Raw genomic sequence first — 20504 nt, forward strand, 5'->3', positions numbered from 1 at the left:
TTCTGAGCAGCAAGGTCAAACTTTGAGAAGATCAAGCAGAGTCAGAAGAAAACCTGATCCACTCAATTTGTAGACTGGAGTATTTGTACGTACTATGGTTGCTGTTCTTGTGTATAAAATATTTATCAAACCAAATTAATACTGTTAGACTCATAGGCTCATGATACCACATGTAAATATACTGATTATAAATTAAGGTATTCCTTCAAAGGAAAGGTGATGTAGTGATATCATGGCTATGTTGTAATTCATTGACTGACCACTAGGAGTCTCACTTGGATGTAAGTGAATGTTAGAGTCAGGTGGCGCCTCAGATTGGAGGAAGCTGGAGAGAGGTTGCTTGTGCTTGATGTTACTGTTATTCGTTTGTTGTTTTGTATATACTTTACCCACAGTTAATGTTAATAGATCATTTAGAGGACAGCACGGTGGTGCAGTGGTTATCACTGGTGCCTCACAGCGCTGAGGTCCCAGGTTCGATCCCAGCCCTGGGTCACTGTCTGTGAGGAGTTTGTATATTCTCCCTGTGTTTGGGTGGGTTTCACCCCCATAAACCAAAGATGTATAGGGTAGGTGAGTTGGCCATGCTGAATTGGCCATGCTAAATTGCCCCTTAATTGGAAAAAATTAATTGGGTACTCTAAATTTATTAAAAAAAACAAAATGTTAATAAATCATTTATAGCTTTAGCTACAAGGTGTTCTTTTTATATAAATCTGGCCATCCGACAAGAACATTACAGGTTGTATTTGTCCTGTGTCTTGGGTCGAGGACTTAACTGAGCAGTTTTCTACATTGCCAGGTAGATGCCAGTGTTATAGCTGTACAGGAACAGCTTGGCTGGGCTTAGCGGCACTTGCTCAGCAATAACCTGCTCACGGACGCTCAGTTTGGACTCCGTCAGGGTCTCTCAGCTCCTGACCTCATACACACCGTGGCAATTTTCCACATTGCCAGCTGGATGTGTAGATGTACTGGAACAGCTTGGTAGGAGCGCGGCAAGTTCAGGAGTACAAGACCTCAGTACAATTGCCAGAATATTGTCCGCTGTGGTATCCAGTGCTTTCAGCTGTTTCTTGACATCTTGTGGAGTGAACGGAATTGACTGACAACTCAGATTCTGGGGACCTCCAGAGGAAGCCGAAATGGATCATCCATTCGGCTGAAGACTATTGACATTACTTCAGCCATATCTCCTCTTTGACCAGGCTTTTGGTCATCTAACCTAATATCTCCTGGTATCATACTTTGTTTTATAATGCTCCTACACAGCGTTGTAGGACATTTCATTATGTTAACAGTACTATATAACTATAAGTTGTTGTTGAACTACTTCCTGTAAATTGAAATAAATTTTTCCTACCGAGAATTGTGGCATATGATCTACATAAATACTTAATTTGGGGATATTATTAACTTTTTAAAAATAAATAAAATATTCTGTTCTTAACCGACCTTAACTCACCTCTGTAGGACCTCGTTGTTTTATTAAAACACTAGTAAATTGTATTTTAATTGTGAAGTATCTACACAATAAATACCCTCATCATTTTGATTTGACAGTTGACTGATGAATTGTCCAGGAAAATCTTTTAATTAGAGTGGTCAATAATGCATGGAGCATAAATTGAAGTTTAGATAATGTTTACGACCTGAAGAAATTCTTAAGAGCTATGTCGAGTGCACGGCAGAGGCTAGAATGTAAAGATAAGTGGTTTGTGAAACCCTGTGGCAGCCTCTAAACCAGAGGCTTTAAAAAGAGATTCTGAATGATTGCTAATGCGTTGACTTAATAGTGCCAAAAATAGACCTGAGACTTTAATACCTATATTTCCATTTCATTTCCGACACTTATTAAGCAGTCTTTGATTTATTCTTATTGAATCATAACCTCCTCAATTGACCTGTTTGTTTCGTCACCCTCTGCTGCTGCTTCCTTGGCTAGTGTAAATCACCCCCACCCACTGGCACACAGGCTTAGTAGCCTCCTGCTATTTATATATTCAGTTTCCTCAGCAAGCAGCAGTTGTAGTGTAATTGAGTGGGATTGCACACAGGGAATTGTCCATTTAAATTCTTCTGAAAGCCCAATCGGGCATCTCGTGGGAGCATCAAGGAGACCATCCCCCACAATCTTTCCTCCTGTTTCCTGCCCCCCCCCCCCCAACCCCCCATCACCACAGCCTACACCCTGTCAATAGTGAATGAAATGAATGATTAATTGGAGAGTCTCTCGAGCTGGGGAAGTTTTCACGTGACTGCTATTTCCTGGTACCTGAACTGATTCTGTTGAATCTGAAGCCCTTGTCTGCGTACATGGTGAGGGAGGGCAGGTTTGCAGCTGTTGGAGAACATCAGCCTTCGCTGATTATATCATGCAGGTCTGCAGTCGTGAAATACACTCTCGACACTCAGTGTATCTTCATTTAATTTTGAACCCCGTATTTGTAATGTTAAGCTCAGTGCCAAGTTAGAATGAAGCAGAATGTGCTGCAAAGATGATGCGAGTGGTAAGAGATTGTTTAAAATCTCCACGGCACCGCTCTCCACCCAACGAACGGTGAGTCTCAAAACCATCAGGTTATTGGTGTTGGTGGGGATGGGGGGTGGTCGAAGATGGAAAAATGTGTTGTGAGGTAGAAATGATAACTGATAGGTCAAAAAACAATCGTCAGCCATGTTTGTGCACTGGGGACATATTTCTAGATGATATCATGCAAACATTATCCCGTTTGTGAAAATCATACATAGTGCATAAAAGCCACTACCAATAATTTATGTATGTTATATACTTTTAACAGTATATCAATTTAGCACTTTCAATTAAGTGTTTTTTGTGTGGTTAAAATCCATTATTAAAAGGATCATTTTGTCAGATTCTGAAGGTCATTTGTGTTTTTATTTTCAAAACATAGATTTATTGTAAAATGCATTGTACCATATATTAGTTTATTGACATCAGCAAAAGTGTGTCTCTCATGGTAGTTCAAAATTTTATGTTTTAGCACTGAATAATAATGCTATTTAATGGTGGGATGATCTTTGGCTCCTCCTCTTCCTCTAAACTCGTTTCGATTAGCTGACAGCTCCCTAGCAACAGTGACATTTTTTGTGAGAAAACGTCTCATTGATTTTTGCCTCTGTGTTTTACTAAACCCACTCTGAGAGCAGACATTTTCATTCTTCACTGCAATTGGGCTTTTTTGTTCATAGTTTAAAGCAAGGTGTACGGAGATCAATACCAAGATCTTCTAGCATTAGCTCACTGTCTGAAGATGCATTTGAAGGGCGAGTCAGGGTTTGGGAGCTGGTTGGCTGTTCCTGTTGTTGCCGATGTCCTTAAATATACCTGCCTTATCTGCTGGTCTTCCAGGGAGAAAAGCAGTGTGGAAGTGGAAATCAAAGAGAAGGAGGAGGCCATCAAGCAGCGAACGGGTGAGGTCCAGGTGAGTGTTAATTGCAGCAGTTTATTTTTAAATTAAAGGATCAGCACCTGCAAAGTCATCTTGCCCTTGCTGTATTTTTCTGGCTATTTTTCAAGAGCTGAGATTTTGCCAGTTTTATTAACAGTGAAAGATTTTAGTTACAGTATCAGTCAGTTACATCATGCAGAATTTTACTGAAGGCACGCAGTCGCTATTTTCCATCATGACAAAATTGTATTACAGTTGAACAAAATATGCGTGCCATATTAAAAATATGTCGAGCAATGTTTGAAAATATGTGACTGAAAAGGGAAACTATTTTCAGCACATACAAATTTTCTAATTGTTCAAACAAATGACATTTTACTTCACACAGACATTAGTCTGAAGTAAAAAGATCTTTTGCACTTCAACATTATGATGTGCATATTTTTGCCGAAGATGTTGATGCGCAGAGTTGATACATAGTTTATTGCCCAGTGCTGCAAATCAGATCTCTTGTGCAGTAATCCAGTCCCAGTGTGTTTGCAGCAGTGACTATTGATCAGTAAAAAATTTGCGTGGCAGCTTCTTCAAATTGCAAGTTGTATTTGCCCTGGTTGCTAGGCAGCCTTCATGGGGGAACTAGTTTAGCTGGACAGATGATGGTCTTGAATAAACTGAACACTTTTCTTTTGCAAGCTTTTGATATAACCATCGCAATTATTCATAACGGTCATAATTAGCTTTACCGTCTTTCTCTAAAATCCTCTCCCTGAGTAATAGCGATAACATGATAAAATCAGTACCATACATGATTACAGTGGCATGATATCATTGCTCATTTAGTGTTTCTATTATGTTGTGGGATTTAGTTCAAACTAAGTTGGTACATTCTACCTGTGATAGCATTTTAGGAGGTCAGTAAGCAATTATTATTCATTTTCTTTTTGCATCATACTGATATTTTGAGGTTTGCAACGTAGCATTATAGCTACAGAAATTAGTACAGTTTTTAATTCGCAATCCGCCTCTTTTCTGTGTATTTCTTTATCTTCTTACATTTTTGTTTGGCTGCACACTGACTTTGATATGTCTGCCTCTTTTTGTTATTGTGTATTATTGCCATCCAGATGGGCAGAAATAATTTTTGATTTTGGTATCTTGTTTCTTACTGTGTTTATTTAAAAAGCAGACGAGGGTCAACTGTGGAAAATTGTACCATTTACCATTGCTTCAGAGGCAACATATTTCTTTAGTGGTTGCAGTAGGTAATGGAAGCACCAGGTAACAGTAAGAATTGCGAAATTTGATAGATGTTTGAAAAATGTTAGGTCACTTAAAGAGCTTCTGTCTGTTCTGTTAAGTCAATTGCCAAGGTGGTTTGCATGTACATAGCTAAGTTTTAGACATACTATAACATAAATCACGCCATTTCAGACAACCCCAGAAATCGTGTTTTTGCAAATACTCTGTATACAGGTTGAACCGTTTTCCAGGCACAACATGCTATAACTCGCATTTGTAGTCAGCCACAATTTTTCATCCCATAAATATATGTTTTACTTACTTTTTAACTGGGTGCAAGTGGTCAAGCAGCGATATGGGCCATGGTGGGAATTTAAGACACACCCACACGGAGCGGATCTGGTGTAGTGAACGAGAAAGAAAAACAAGTCTTCCAACAAACCAAATTAAGTTGGTTTCTGCAAAAGCTGGTTTCAAGCTAAAGCTTGCGACATTTATTAACTCGTCAAAAGCTGCTGCAGTGAGGGAATTTGGTGTTCGTGAAAAACTGGCGTGACAATGCAAGAAGAAGGAATCAGCCCTGGGAAGAAAAATGCCCAAGACCAAATGCACCATCAGAACAGGAACCAGCCACTGGCCTGACCTTGAAAAGCATGTATCAGAAGAGGTCCTCGAAAGTCATCAGAATGGTTTTATCATCACCAGAAATGCTATGTGCTATCAGTGGGCCAAATCAAAACCTAATTCCAACAAGGATTTCAAGCAACAGCTAGTTAGTGTAGAACATCTTAGCAGCCATCAATTCAAATACAACCCCCAAAGAATACGACACTAAGTAATGCGTACGCTGTCCTTTTAACATCCAGAAGACAAAAGAAACACCTTTTAACAGAAGCACATTAGGTTTACATTCACTACTGAGAACATTTATAATTCTGAATTCACCAAATGACCAAGAGATAGTCTTTTCATCGCAGAGACATTAACAGTACACCTGCTTTGTCTGGCTTCAGCTCCAACACTGAAAACGAAACTAAACACACCCTGCAGCAAACAGCCTAAAACGAAAGTAAAAAGCTGACAGACAGCCCAGCTCCACCCCCACTCTGCCATCACTGATAAATACTCATTTCTTCAGGGTACATTTCTTAAGCACCCATTTCTTAAATGTAGTCTCACATGACAGTTTACAACGATTTACCATCAGAGAGAAGCATAATACGAGTACCCCAATAAGCCACATCGGCAACGTGGATGAAATGCCCATAGATTTCAATATGCCAAGCAATCAAACCATGGAGTGGAAAGGTTTGAAAATGTTCCATTGAAAATGACAGGACATGAGAAGGCAAGTCATGGTGACACTAACCTGGAGAGAGAAACTGTTGCTACCAGACCTGCTGGGTTCTTCCAGCGTTTCTGGCTTTATTTCAGATTTCCAGCATCCACAGTATTTTGCCTTTATTTATGGATTTATAGTGTGTGGAATGTATGCTCCATTGGCCTACATAAAGAATGCAGCTTAGTACTTTGGACTTGTTCTGATCCCGTATAACCCATAAGATTGAAAGGTGCTGACACCCATGTTGCAATTATACCAGGGTTGTCTCTTTTTGCTGCCTCAACAAGCCATTTAAGGATCAAATTTGCGCTGAATGGATTAGGTGGATGGTTGATGGAAAATCAACTTTCAGAGAGGAAATTTGAGCGCTGCTTCGCTTAACGATTTGTAGTTTCGTTCTCAAATTATGTTACAAACTATCATCAGATTGTTCAAGAAAGTGAAATATCCAGTTCAGTGGATGAAGAAGATTATGATTTGTAGGAGCATGATGCTGAAACCGAAAAGTGCCGCGTCTGATCCAGAGTGGGGATGCTGTAGCCAAAGTGACTTGGAATGAATTGGATGAACTCTTTGCATCAGATGCACACACAATTAATATGACAGAGTTTAAAGTGCCTTCATTGTACATTAATTTATTCAATAAACCATGCCACAATAATGTAATATGAATTACCGGTATTATTTTTGTCACCTTTCAAAATAATAATCACCTACGCTGTGGTTCCCATTTTATATTCGGTATAGAAGTTCACTTCCATTTTTTAAGGCATCAAAGGTTGACTTGTATGCCAACATATATGGTAATGGCGACTTACAAAAATAGACCAGATAGAACCATAGAATTCCTACAGTGTAGAGGAGGCCATTTCCATTCGACCCATTGAGTTTGCACTGATCCTCTGAAAGAGCATCACCCTTCAGCTCTAACCCCATAACCCCACCTAACCTGCACATCTTTGGACGCTAAGGGCAATTTAGCTTGGCCAATCCACCTGACCTGCACATCTATGGACTGTGGGAGGAAACCGTAGCACCAGGAGGAAAGCCACGCAGACTGGGGGAGAAAATGGAAACTCAACACGTCATCCAAGGCTGGAATTAAACCTGGGTTCCTGGTGCTCTGAGGCAGCAGAGCTAACCATTTATTTTAAAACTAGATTTTTTTCACATAATATGGTAATAATATTATTCCTACATTGACATATTGTGCCATGCTTGGTTTCAAAATGGAAAACAGAGTGCTGGAAATACTCAGCAGGTCTGGCATCATCTGTGGAGATGCAGAGTTAACGTTTTGAGTCCATATCATTTCTTCAGAACACTGAAGAATTTCTGACAAAGGCATATTCAACCTGAAACTTTTACTCTGTTTCTCTCTCCACACTGATTCCAGATCAGCTGAGTACTTATAGCACTTGCGATTTAATTTCAGGTTTCCAGGTTCTGCAGAATTTTGCTTTAATTAAAAACTGATGACCCCATGCTCTTAGCCAGGAAGGTGGATAATGCAGGGAGACGTGAGGAAAAGGAGAAATACATTCTTGTCCGTACTTGTGGATGTGCACAATGTTTCTCGTGAACAATTTGGAGTTCAAGGCATGGTCGCAATGTTCACCTGCTAAAGTCATTGCTCAAATATTCCATGTACGAATCCAAGCATTTGCAGCTGCTTGTGATTGTAGCTGAGATCAATTATAGATTAGTAAATTACTTGTACATTTTAAAGTGGCTTTTAAAAAAAAAGGTATCTTGTGTCTAAACTTTGAAGTGTAATGAATGTAAACTAGGTTTATTTACTTAAATCTTCAAAAGGGAGATGCAGTGTATAGCTGATAACTGTCTGCTTCTAGTCATCATTCATGTGGTGAGGTAGAAAATAACTTCCTGTGCCAATGGGAACTGTGAAGTGTTGGCATATTAACTAAAAGTAGAGATAAATAGAGCTGCATTTGCATCCCAAAGCACTTCACATCCAATAAGTTAGCTATATAAGTTTGGTCACTTTTATAACACAGAGAATGCGGTAACCAATTTTCACATAGCAAGGTTCCATGAACAGCAGAGACATAAATGAAAAGTTTATTTGTTTTAATGATGTTGGTTGAGGGATAAATGTTGATTAGGAAGGGTTTTGCTGCTGTTCAGAGAGTTCCATTTACATCCATCCGAGATCCTTTACATCCATCCGAGTGGACAAATGGGGGGACTCAGATAAATGTCTCATCTGAAAAATGACATTTCCAATGGTGCTGAAGTCTTTAGAATGGGGCTGATGCCCAGTGCATTCTGACTCCAAGGTGATCGTGCCACCACCCAGCCAAGGCAAGCACCTCTCCACAAGATCCCATTTCAAAAGGAACTGGCAAATCCCATTTCCCTTGTGCGACTGCTAGTTTTATAAAATGGTTATGTTTTAAACTGTCTCTTTTAATTCAAGGTACAATGGAGTAGTGGCGAGGGGCATGTGATCTCATACTAGTTCTGCAGGTGATAAGCCGATGTGACTTGATTGCCATGAGGACCGGGGGCCCAAGGCAAGTCCTATTGATACTCAAGTTTGTTTTTATTCTTTCATGGGCTGTGGGCATTGCTTGCCCATCCGTATTTGCCCTTGAGTGGCTTACTAGATCATTTCAGAGGGAAGTTAAGAGTCAACCACATTGCTGTGGACCTGGAGTCACCTATTGGCTAGGCCTCATTAGGATGGCTGATGTCCTTCCATAAAGGACCTTAATGACCCAGATGTCATCATAGTCACCATTCCTGAGACTAGTTTTATATTCCAGATTTTATTAATTGAATTTAAATTCTACCAGCTGCCCTAGCTGGATTTGAACCCATGTCTGCAGAGTATTGCCCTGGGCCTATGAATTACTAGTCCAGGGACATTACCACTGGTAAAGTGTTAACTTTCGCACCTGAACAGAAAAGAAGGAGAAACTGGCCTTGCTGTGGGTAGACTTGCAGATGCTCAGATTTACTAACTCAGATCCTTCATAGAGAGCATAGAATCCTGGAGAGCGAGACAAGGAAACAACAGCTGCTGAGAACAGTTGGGGATAAGGTTGTTCTTTGTTAGCTACAAGGCTAGATGCTGATGGGAGCTTGTTATCTAGTCAAAGAGACAGGACTTGTAGAGTTTTAAGGATGTTGGAGGTGTCATCCTGGTGTGGCTGGGAAAAGGAGATGCGAGAACTAATATTGTATCGGTTTTTGTATGCTTCGCACAAAGCCATCAGGTTTAAATTTTGACACAAAACCTGTTACAATCCCCGCAGATACCAATCATTTTTAAAAAGGTGTGTATTTACGAGCGATCGTTGTAAGGAATCACAAAAGATACTGTAACCAACAAACTAAAATCAACAGTGACTAAACATCACTTAGTGGGCAACCAATACACTGAACTACAAAAAAGGTGCAATCCTATTAAAACCTCATTTTGCGTTTATACATAGGAATATAGGAAATAGGAGCAGGAGTAATTTATTCAATTTTAGTTCATCCATGTTATAGTTTGTTTTTAAATAAATATTTTTTAGTCTCCTTTTTACACATTCTCATCAAAATTTACAACAACAGATACTCAACAATAACAACAAATACAATAGAAATCTCCCAGCCAACAATCCCTTTATCCCACCCACCCTCAAACAGCTCCCAACATTTTGAATACAAAACACCAATGAAAAAGAATCATCAATAACCTATACATTCCAAACCGCCCCCCCCTAATGTTCGATGTCATCCAATTTGTGAAAGTGCATGATGAACAAGACCCATGAGTTGTAGAACCCTCCCATCCTCCCCCTCAACTCGAACTTTACTTTCTCGAGTGTTAGGAACTCCAGCAGGCCCCCCTGCCACGCCGAGGCACAGGGATGAAAAGCCAACCTCCACCCCAACAGAATCTGCCTTCGGGTGATTAGCGAGGCCTAGGCTAAGCCATCCTTCTCCGCATCTGCTTCCAACCCCGGCCGATCCAACACCCCGAATATGGTTTCTAGGGGACCCAGTTCAAGTCTCACGTGCACCACCATTGAGATTACCTTAAAGACCTCCCTCCAATGCCCCTCCAGTTGTGGACAGGACCAAATCAGGACCAAACGTAATTAGTGGGAGCCCTCCCCCCAACACCGTTCACAAACATCCTCCACCCCATCAAAAAGCCGTCTCATCCTCGTCCTTGTGAGGTGCACCCTATACGCCACCTTCAACTGTGTCAGTCCCAACCTCGCGCACGAAGTACCCGTATTATATTTCTTTCCATATTTTAAACGACCTGATAAACCTCTGTATAAGATCACATCTTAGATGCTCCAATCCCAGGCTGAAAAACCCAATAACTCAGATATTTGATGCAGGAATTAGCCTAATGACCCTTCTCTGCAATCCATCCAACACTAGAATCTGTGTTTTTAATCGAACTTAACATAGTGCGTGAAATGCAGTCTGATATGAACCCTGTATACTTTACTCGTGGCCTTCTGTGACCATTCCACATTATTTCTGCTTTGTTGATAGTGGTTTGTGTAACCTTTGGTCAGTCTGGGAAGGAGGGGGCCAAACAGGGTCACACATGGAGAGGGGCCAGGTCAGGTCAGGCCAGTGGTGGGGTTGGGGGAGGGGATCAGGTGTGGGGGTGGTCTGGGGGTCCCCTGGGGAGTGAGTTTGTGCGGGGTGTCCCGTGCAAGGCTGGGTCTGTGTTTTATTAGTTACTGTGGCGCGAGAAGTGTATTTTTCCGTCTAAATCTTTCAGAGTATCGATCAGGGTAAAACTGCAAGTTAGTGATTTAAATTGCTTCTGTTGGTTCCCAGCCGAGCGCAATTGTCCAGAGGAAGTTAGCACTTACGGGCAAGTGCCATAAGGCAATTGCCTTATGTGGGAACTTCTGAGAGGGATTCTCAGGGCATCATGGGGTAATCTCTAAATGTGCTGGGGAAGCCAGAGGTTATAGGCCAATGCTACCACTCAAAGACACTGCAACCCCTGACTTGCCATGAGCATCACCATATTGTTGATCCTATCTGATATGTATTGAAAGATCTTGTCACAGGGTGTTGTGGAGAGCTACAGCGGGGTGGTGGATGGAGACAAATGGACTCCAGTGGGAAAGGAAGAGAAGAGGGGAAAAACTGGTGGGTGTAAAGGAGGGGAAATTTTGATGATGAGAGATCAGGCGTCTGGAGTGGGTGTGAGATGGCCTTTGTGGTGGACGTGAGCCTGACCAAAAATTATGGTTAGGCAGAGCATGGGCAGGTAGGCCATGCCACAGACAATACTTTCCAGCTAAAAGCAGAGAGAGCCAGTGTAAATTTGAGAAATGAGTCATGGCGTGTAGATAAGTGGATGAATGGGTGGAAGAATGATGTCACCAAGGCACAGTTTGCTGCCATTTCAGCCGGTGTGACATACTGTGGTTAAATGTTCAATATCAGTCTTTAAGCTCACTGTTACAAAGCTGGTAACAATTGGAGTAGGTTGGTTAGTTCGGTTGGCTGATTCATGATGCAGAGCAACTCCAACAGTGCAGGTTCAATTCCCATACAGGCTAAGGTTATTAATGAAGACCCCGCCTTCTCAACCTTGCCCCTCAGCTGTGATGTGGTGACCCTCCGGTTAAATCACCACAAGTCAGCTCTCAAAGGGGAGAGCAGCCGATGGTCCTCTGGGACAGTGGTGACATTTACATTTACTGTAGATTAATGTTGCCACTTTGGAAATTTACCCCGTAGACTAAGTCTGCGTGGTAATTTTCAATGAATTTTGAAGTGGAATATTATAGCCCACAGTGATTCTTATAAAATTGATGTATGCATTTATTTTTTTTATACATGTTTTTATTAAGGATTTTTAGGCTATACAAGACAAAGGCACTTGTGAACATATATTAAAAACAACAGAAAAGAAAAAACAGAAAAATTATCGGTTGTCTTTTGCTATTTACATCGGTTGCAGCTTCTTGTTTTGCGTTCTCCCATGCGTGCTTATTCCGTCGGGTCGCCAACATTCCTCCCCCCTCTCTCCCCCTTCTCGAACCCCTCCCCTTGTAATCACCTGGCGTGTACTCTTTCTTCTTCAACTTCTATATCTTGTTCCTGTTTCATTGGCATGGCGCCATATATTTTGGTATTTACTGATCTTGGTTGGGCTCTGTTTCTTCCCACCCCCCTTCATTGGCATTCGTTATAGTGTGGCTTTCAGTTCCCTCTGGTTTACTGGCTTTTGGCTGCAAACAAGCCTTGGAACAACTGAGTGAATGGCTCCCACGTTTCGTGGAAGCCTTCTTCTGACCCCTGGATGGCGAATTTGGTTTTCTCCATCTGGAGAAATTCTGATCGGTCGGACAGCTAGTCTGCAGCTTTGGGTGGTGCTGCTGATCGCCAGTCGAGCAGGATTCTTTGGCGGGCGATTAGGGAGACAAAGGCAAGTGCGTCAGCCCTCCTCCCCAGGAATCGATCTGGCTGTTCTGAGACCCCAAAGTCTGCCAATCTCGGGCCATATGGCAGGGCAAGGTTTATAATTGGGGGAGGGGTAATTATGATGCGATTAGGCAAGAATTAAGGAGCATAAGATGGGAACAGAAACTGTCAGGGAAAGGCACAAATGATAAGTGGAGCTTGTTCAAGGAACAAATACTGCGTGTCCTTGATAGGTATGTCCCTGTCAGGCAGGGAGGAAATGGCCGTGTGAGGGAACCATGGTTCACAAAAGAGTTTGAATGTCTTGTCAAGAGGAAAAAGGAAGAGTATGTAAGGATGAGAAAACAAGGTTCAGTTGGGTCGCTTGAGGGTTACAAGGTAGCAAGGAATGAGCTAAAAGAAAGAGCTTAGGAGAGCTAGGACGGGGCATGAGAAGTCCTTGCGGTTCGGATCAAGGAAAGCCTCACGGCGTTTTACTCTTATGTGAGAAATAAAAGAATGACCAGGGTGAGGGTAGGGCCGGTCAAGGACAGTAGTGGGATATTGTGCATGGAGTCAGAAGAAATAGGAGGTGTTGAATGAATACTTTTCTTCAGTGTTCACCAAGGAGAGGGGCCATGTTTTTGAGGATGAGAATGTGATACAGGCGGATAGGCTGGAGGAGGTAGATGTTCTGAGGAAGGATGTATTAGCAATTTTGAAAACCTTAGGGTCGACACGTCCCCTGGGCCAGATGGGATATATCCAAGGATTCTTTGGGAGGCAAGGGATGAGATTGCAGAGCCTTTGGCTTTGATCTTTGGGTCCTCACTGTCCACGGGGATAGGCCAGAGGACTGGAGAGTGGCGAATGTTGTTCCTCTGTTCAAGAAAGGGAATAGGAATGACCCTGGTAATTATAGGCTGGTTAGTCTTACTTCAGTGGTCGGTAAGTTAATGGAAAAGGTCCTGAAGGATAGGATTTATGACCATTTGGAAAGATGCAGTTTAATCTGGGATAGTCAGCACAGATTCGTGAAGGGTAAATTTTGTCTCACAAATTTTATTGAATTCTTTGAGGAGGTAACTAAGTGTGTAGATGAAGATAGAGCAGTTGATGTCGTATACATGGATTTTAGTAAGGCGTTTGATAAGGTTCCCCATGGTCGGCTCATGAAGAAAGTAAGGAGGTGTGGGATAGAGGGAAATTTGGCCAATTGGATAAGTAACTGGCTATCACATAGAAAACAGAGGGTGGTGGTGGATGGAACATTTTCAGACTGGAGACCAGTTACTGATGGTGTACCACAGGGATCAGTGCTGGGTCCTCTGCTATTTGTGATTTTTATCAGTGACTTGGAGGAGGGGGCTGAAGGGTGGGTCAGTAAATTTGCTGATGACACCAAGATTGGTGGAGTAGTGGATGAGGTGGAGGGCTGTTGTAGGCTGCAAAGGGACATTGATAGGATGCAGAGCTGGGCCGAAAAATGGCAGATGGACTTTAACCCTGATAAGTGTGAGGTGATTCATTTTGGTAGAAAAAATTTGAATGCGGATTACAGGGTCAACGGCAGGGTTCTGAGGAATGTGGAGGAATAGAGAGATCTTGGGGTTCATGTCCACAGATCTCTGAAGGTTGCCACTCAAGTGGATAGAGCCGTGAAGAAGGCTTATAGTGTGTTAGCATTTATTGGCAGGGGGCTTGAGTTTAAGAGCCGCAGGGTTATGCTGCAACTGTACATGACCCTGGTGAGACCAGATTTCGAGTATTGTGTGCAGTTCTGGTCACCTCACTATTGGAAGGATGTGGAAGCATTGGAAAGGGTGCAAAGGAGATTTACCAGGATGCTGCCTGGTTTTCAGTATAGGTCTTATGAGGAAAGGTTGAGGGAGCTAGGGCTTTCTCTTTGGTGCGGAAGAGGATGAGAGGCGACTTAATAGAGGTTTATGAGATATGGGGGGGTAGATAGAGTGCACGTTCAGGGACTATTTCCTCGGGTGGATGTAGCTGTTACAAAGGGGCATAACTATAAGGTTCAGGGTGGGAGATATAGGAGGGATATCCGAGGTAGGTTCTTTACTCAGAGAGTGGTTAAGGTGTGGAATGGACTGCCTGCTGTGATAGTGGAGTCGGACACTTTAGGAACTTTCAAGCGGTTATTGGATAGGCACATGGAGCATACCAGAATGACAAGGAATGGGATAGCTTGATCTTGGTTTCGGACAATGCTTGGCACAAAGTGCCTGTTCTGTGCTGTACTGTTCTATGTCTCCACCCTTATCCTCATCACCTTGGACATTGCCTTGAAGAAGGCTGTCCAGAACCCGACGAGTCTGGAACAAGACCAGAACATGTGGGTGTGATTGACCGGGCCTCCTTGGCACCGTTCACATTTATCCTCCACCTCCGGGAAGAACCTGCTCATTTGGGTTCAAGTTAAGTGTACTCTGTGTATCACTTTCAGCTGCATTAGGCTTAGCCATGTGCTAGTGGAGGTGGAGTTGACCTTATACAGTGCTTTGTTCCAAAATCCCCACTATTTCAAACCCTAAGTCCTCCCATTTTTCTCTTGTGCTGTCAGGGACTTCTGCCACGGTCTTCTTTATAAACTCTGTGTCATCCCAGTTGGACGCGTTCACGTTTACCAGGACTACCGGTGCCCTGCCTAGGAAACCGCTGACCAGAACGTACCGTCCCCCTAGGTCCGTAACCATCCTCCCACCGCGGGCTGAACCATACTGGTGGACTCGCCTCTGCACTGTTAAAACGCCATGTGGGTGAGCCCCTGCACTCCAGGGTTTCTCTTTGTTCAGGGACCCTCCAAAGTGGCTGCTTGCGGTGCCTTTGTGTTCCAAGTCCCACATGTGGCCTGTTGCAGCCTGCCGAATGCCCTTGCTATTTTTGTTCCTATGTCCCCCCCAATGGTATTTTCCCCACTCCACCCCTCCCCCAGAGCTCCCGTTCCTCCGTTTCTCCCGCTAGTTGTCCCCTGTTGGGCTCTGCTGCCCTCTCTTTCCTCTATTTTACCTCCCGTCCCCAGAATGAGGCAGTGCAATGACGTGCAAAGTGTTCATCGAGTTGGTTAACATTTAGTAAATAAACAAATAAGGTCCGTTCAGATCTTTTCAGCGCTCTCCCTGCTGTTGTTTCTGCAGCCTGTTTTCGTGGACAAATTTGTTTGCGTCTGCAGGGGCTGTGAAGAAGTGCTCTTTGCCTTGGAATGTGATTCAGAGTTTGGCCGGGTACAGCATCCCAAATTTTACACTGCTCTTGTACAGGACAGCCTTCACCCTGTTGAATTCTGCGCAGCACTTGGCCAGGTCAGCCGCAAAGTCCTGGTAGATCCTGATCCAATGAACTTCCCAGTTATAGTTCTTTGTTTTGCCTTGCCCAGCGCAGAATTCTCTCAGGATTGGTATCAGTGCATTTTAGCGATTATTGCCCACAGATGTTCCTTGGCCTTAGGCTCTGTCTATTTCTGGGCGGTTGGGAAAGCTATCCCTTCCAACCAGATTGCCCAGCATTTGGGCCACATATCTGTGGAGTTCCTACCTTGATCCGCTCCGGCAGGCCCACAGCCCGCAGGTTTTGGAAACTCGACTGGTTTTCCTGATCCTCAATCTTTGCTTTAAGATACCCCTGCATTGCGACCAACCTTGATATTTCTTTTTCCAGGGCGATAATCCAGCCACCCTGGTCTGTTGAGGCCTTTTCTAGTTCCTTCATGGTTTCCAGTTGCCTCTCCGCCTTGGCTAGGGCCACCTGCATGGTGCCAGAGCTTCCTTGACCGCAGCCTGGATGGCAGCTTTCGTCTCCTCTCTGTGTTTCTTTGATTCCCTTGAAAGAAACATCCTCCAAGCATCCCGGCCGGGGGGGAGGAGGAGGGGCCCTCCGTGTGCGGCGGGTCGGCCCTTCTCACTCTGATGAGGCCTGAGCTTCACCACCTCGTGAGTCGCCGCCTCAGCCGTTTGCTTTTGCTGCCCTTTTCTGCTTCTTGTTTCTACACTGCTTCTGGAATGGTTGTTGTTCGCCACCTATCTTCCCGCTGATGTTGGTTGAAGAGCGGGGCTATTTTATCCTTTGTATTAGCAGACTATTTCGGTGAAAGAGCCTATTTCCGGGTTCATAGAGAGCCACCAGATGTGCAACTTCTCAGCACATCCCTGTCACCGGAAACCGATGTATGCATTTATTTATTTATTTATTTATTGATTGATTGATTGATTGATTGGTTTTATTGTCATGTGAACCAAGGTACTGTGAAAAGTATTGTTCTGTGTAGTCGAGACAAATCGTTCTATACATGAAAAACATAGGACACATGATAAATACACATTGTAAATACATAGACACAGACATTGGGTGAAGCATACGAAGTGCAGTACTACTCAGTACTCAGCTCAGTAGAGAAGATGTGTGGAGAGATCAGTTCAGTCCATAAGAGTGTCATTCAGGATTCTGGTAACAGCGGGCAAGAAGCAGTTTTTGAACCTGTTAGTGCCTGTCGTCAGACTTTTGTAATTCTGAGTGTTAAGTTTCAAAATTATAGTTATTATTTTTTCTTTATCTTTGTATATATTGGTAAGATTCTTTCATAATTACTGTCTTTATCAGAAATATATGTGATATATCTGCACTTCGACTGTACCCACTAAAAAGTCACAGTGAATGATGCAAAATAAGTATTTCAAATCTGAATATATTCAATTTATTTTTCAAAACCAGCTTATATCACTGTGGACTTCCTTTGGTATTGGTTTGAAATTTAGAAATATAGACTTATGCTTTAGTAACTGATATTAAATTGTGCTACTTACAGTTCCACGTACAAATTGACTCAGAAATACTGAGTCACCTGTCACTCATTGCAAACTTCATGAGCCTTCACATATTTTATTTGATTATCCACGAGCTGGAACTCAGTTCTTTGTAAATATACATGGTGAGTGAAAGTGGATGACTAAATATTTAAAATCTTCCTTCTATAATGAGGATTGAATTAAAGAACTTTGCATTTATTGCATTAAACCATACAAGTAATGTAAATATTTTGATAACTAAATTACTGTGTGTCATCCTACTTTCTCTGAGTTGCATGAAAAGTGTTGGAATTTCTATGCAAATAATTTACATTAAAATAGGTTGACATTAAATAATGAGTTTCATGCAATGCAGGCAGAGTGCTTTTACATAATTTGGAGTCTGTGGCGTGACTTATTAAAAGGGTTCACAATGTTGTTTGGTTTCAGAGAAATTGATTTAATTACAGTGTGTTTTTTTAAAAATAACTGCACCAGAAAGACTCTTTCAGTCTGAAATTCAGATGCATTAGTGATTTCATTCTAACTGGGGATTAGAACGGCTGATTTGAAAGATTTGAGCTGAACTCAATATTGATAATTTTTTAACCCCCTCTTGCAGTTGAATTTTTCACACTGTTCTCTCACTCTCATCTTAATGAAGCAATCGATTTATTGAGCTGCATTTGGATAGGCTGTATAGATAGATAGAACAGTACAGCACAGAACAGGCCCTTCGGCCCTCGATGTTGTGCCGAGCAATGATCACCCTACTCAAACCCACCCTATACCCGTAACAACCTCCCCCCCCCCCCCCCCCCACCTTACTTTTTAGGACACTACAGGCAATTTAGCATGGCCAATCCACCTAACCCGCACATCTTTGGACTGTGGGAGGAAACCGGAGCACCCGGAGGAAACCCACGCACACATGGGGAGGACGTGCAGACGCCACACAGACAGTGACCCAGCCAGGAATCAAACCTGGGACCCTGGAGCTGTGAAGCATTTATGCTAACCACCATGCTACCCATAAAATAAATTTAGAGTACTCAATTATTTTTTTCTCCAATTAAGGGGCAATTTAGCATGGCCAAACCATCTAACCTGCAAATCTTTGGGTTGCGGGGGTGAAACCCATGCAAACACGGGGAGAATGTACAAACTCCACAAGGACAGTGACCCAGGGCCAGGATTCGAACCCAGATCCTCAGTGCCGCAGTCCCAGTGTTAACTACTGCGCCACATGCCACCCTATAGAGCCTCATTTCTAACAATTGTTGGGAATCCCTATCTCCAAGAACTGTATGCTTTAAAAAATAATTGGAAGGACATTGAATTATTTAGACCAGGGGTGGGCAAACTACGGCCCGCGGGCCGCATGCGGCCCGCCAAAGGTCTTTATGCGGCCCACCAAGATCAAGTCATTATAAAAAAAAATTAAAAAATAAAAAATATTTTTAAAATTAAAAAAAAAAATCAAGGTTAATGGGGGGGGCTGTTGGGTTACTGTTATAGGGTGGATACGTTGACTTGAGTAGGGTGATCATTGCTCGGCACAACATGTGTTTCATGTGAAGTTTCTACTTTAAAATATTAATTAATAAAATTAATTGCTTTTTTTTCTTTAAACTGAGTTACTTTGTTTTTCAAATAAATGTGTTTCATGTAAAGTTGCTACTTTAAAATATTAATTAATAAAAATTAATTGCTTTTTTTCTTTAAAAACCTTTTATTTTGGCTATTTTAAATATTAATTATTTTACTTAATATACTATGCGGCCCTTTAAAATTGTGAATTTCTGAATGTGGCCCTTGCACAGAAAAGTTTGCCCACCCCTGATTTAGACACTCTCCTAAGTTTTTATTTTAAGGTTATAAGTTCACTGTGGTCTGTAAGCAAATGGCTTTTTTCCAATAAATCACATGACTTCAGCTAAATGACCAGCAAGTCACCTGGGGAGGTTAGTTATTTTGTTTGGTTGAGTTAAAAATGGAAACCTGCTGCTGTCAGGCTGTTGGCTCCTGCTGCTTGACTGAAAAACATCTGGCCTGGGAGAAGTTCTGTCTGAACATTTTTTTAAACTGTGTGCGTCTTGGGAGCAAACTGTGAAGAAAGATTGCTCCTCTCTATCTCTCTCCCTGTATTGCCACTTCCAGCCAGAAAAAATTCTGATCTCAGTTTGACTCAGTTGGTATTTGAAAGCCTGAAAAGCTGCAACAAGTAAGAGTTTCCTTTGGAAAGAACGTCCAGACACTACCATGACTAACATTCAGTCTCTGCATATCAAATCAACAGCGTCAAGTCCTTTTCAAACTTTATCCTTTTTCATGAAGTGTGCCCTTGTGCCAACCTCTCCAGAGACCTTTTTTATGTCCTTTGTTTTGTGGCTGTGTTGAGATTTTTAAAAGGGTGAACTTCTGGATTACTAATTGCATGTTAACCAGGTTTGCAACTTGTTTTAAAAGTTTGTTTCACAATTCAATTGTCCTGAGTTTATTGAATGAAGCCTGGTTAAAGACTCTCTGGGTCTTGCAGTAGTGAAGGTCAACAATTGGCCATTTTGATGAGTGAATTAAACATTTACACTTACAGTGTAACCGGAGGAATAGTGGGACTAGAGAAACCGCACACTTCTCCCATCCTTGCCGCAACACAATGTCGGCAGTGTTATGAATTAAGTTTTCATTTAGAAAAGGATTCAACTATTTTTTGAGCGTTGTTTGAAACAGAACCAGTCATTTAAAATATCCATCTTAGTTGAACTCGAAAACTCTGTAACTGAAAAATATTTTATAAGATGGAGTTGGCAGGTCATTGGCCCAATTGATTTTTAGTTCTATGATTTTATAACATGATTCATTGCTGAATGCTCTGTTCTCATATTTTGCAGTGTGGAAATGTATACCACAGAGGCTTGAGCTGTCCTTTTTGTACCCCTTTTCATAGGCAATTACAATGTAACATTAGGTAGAGTGTAGGAAATAGATTTTTGGGTTTCAGCTTCAAAGCAAGTATGGTCTCAATTTGCATTTCTTTAAATAACTTAAAATATCTTGTTTCTCAATCTATTGACATTTGAAAGTTACATTTTTCATTAACTTTTCTGTACTGCATCTGGACCATGGAATTTGAAACGTTTTGTATTCGGCCACCTATCGTGCTCCTCCAGGATATATGTTGACCTAAACTATACGGATATTGCTTCTGTATGGTAGAACAAGTGGATAGTGTGGTGATGTGCATCACTGTAAATACACAAGGGGTTGATGTAAATACATGTAGACTAGCTAGACACTAGACAC

The 20504-nt window shown here is 42.1% G+C and overlaps 1 protein-coding gene across 2 annotated transcripts in view; it reads left to right on the top strand.

Annotated features, from left to right (window-relative positions):
- The window catches only part of eps15 (epidermal growth factor receptor pathway substrate 15), a 234586-nt gene that overhangs the window by 123734 nt on the left and 90348 nt on the right, over nucleotides 1-20504 (top strand). For both annotated transcript variants that reach the window (XM_038794268.1, XM_038794267.1), the window contains exon 13: nucleotides 3374-3446. In XM_038794268.1, coding sequence (XP_038650196.1) covers nucleotides 3374-3446 — 73 coding nt within the window. The remainder of the gene's footprint in view (nucleotides 1-3373; nucleotides 3447-20504) is intronic.

The sequence above is a fragment of the Scyliorhinus canicula genome, chromosome 4 (assembly GCF_902713615.1).
Source record: "Scyliorhinus canicula chromosome 4, sScyCan1.1, whole genome shotgun sequence".
Taxonomy (NCBI): Eukaryota; Metazoa; Chordata; class Chondrichthyes; order Carcharhiniformes; family Scyliorhinidae; genus Scyliorhinus; species Scyliorhinus canicula.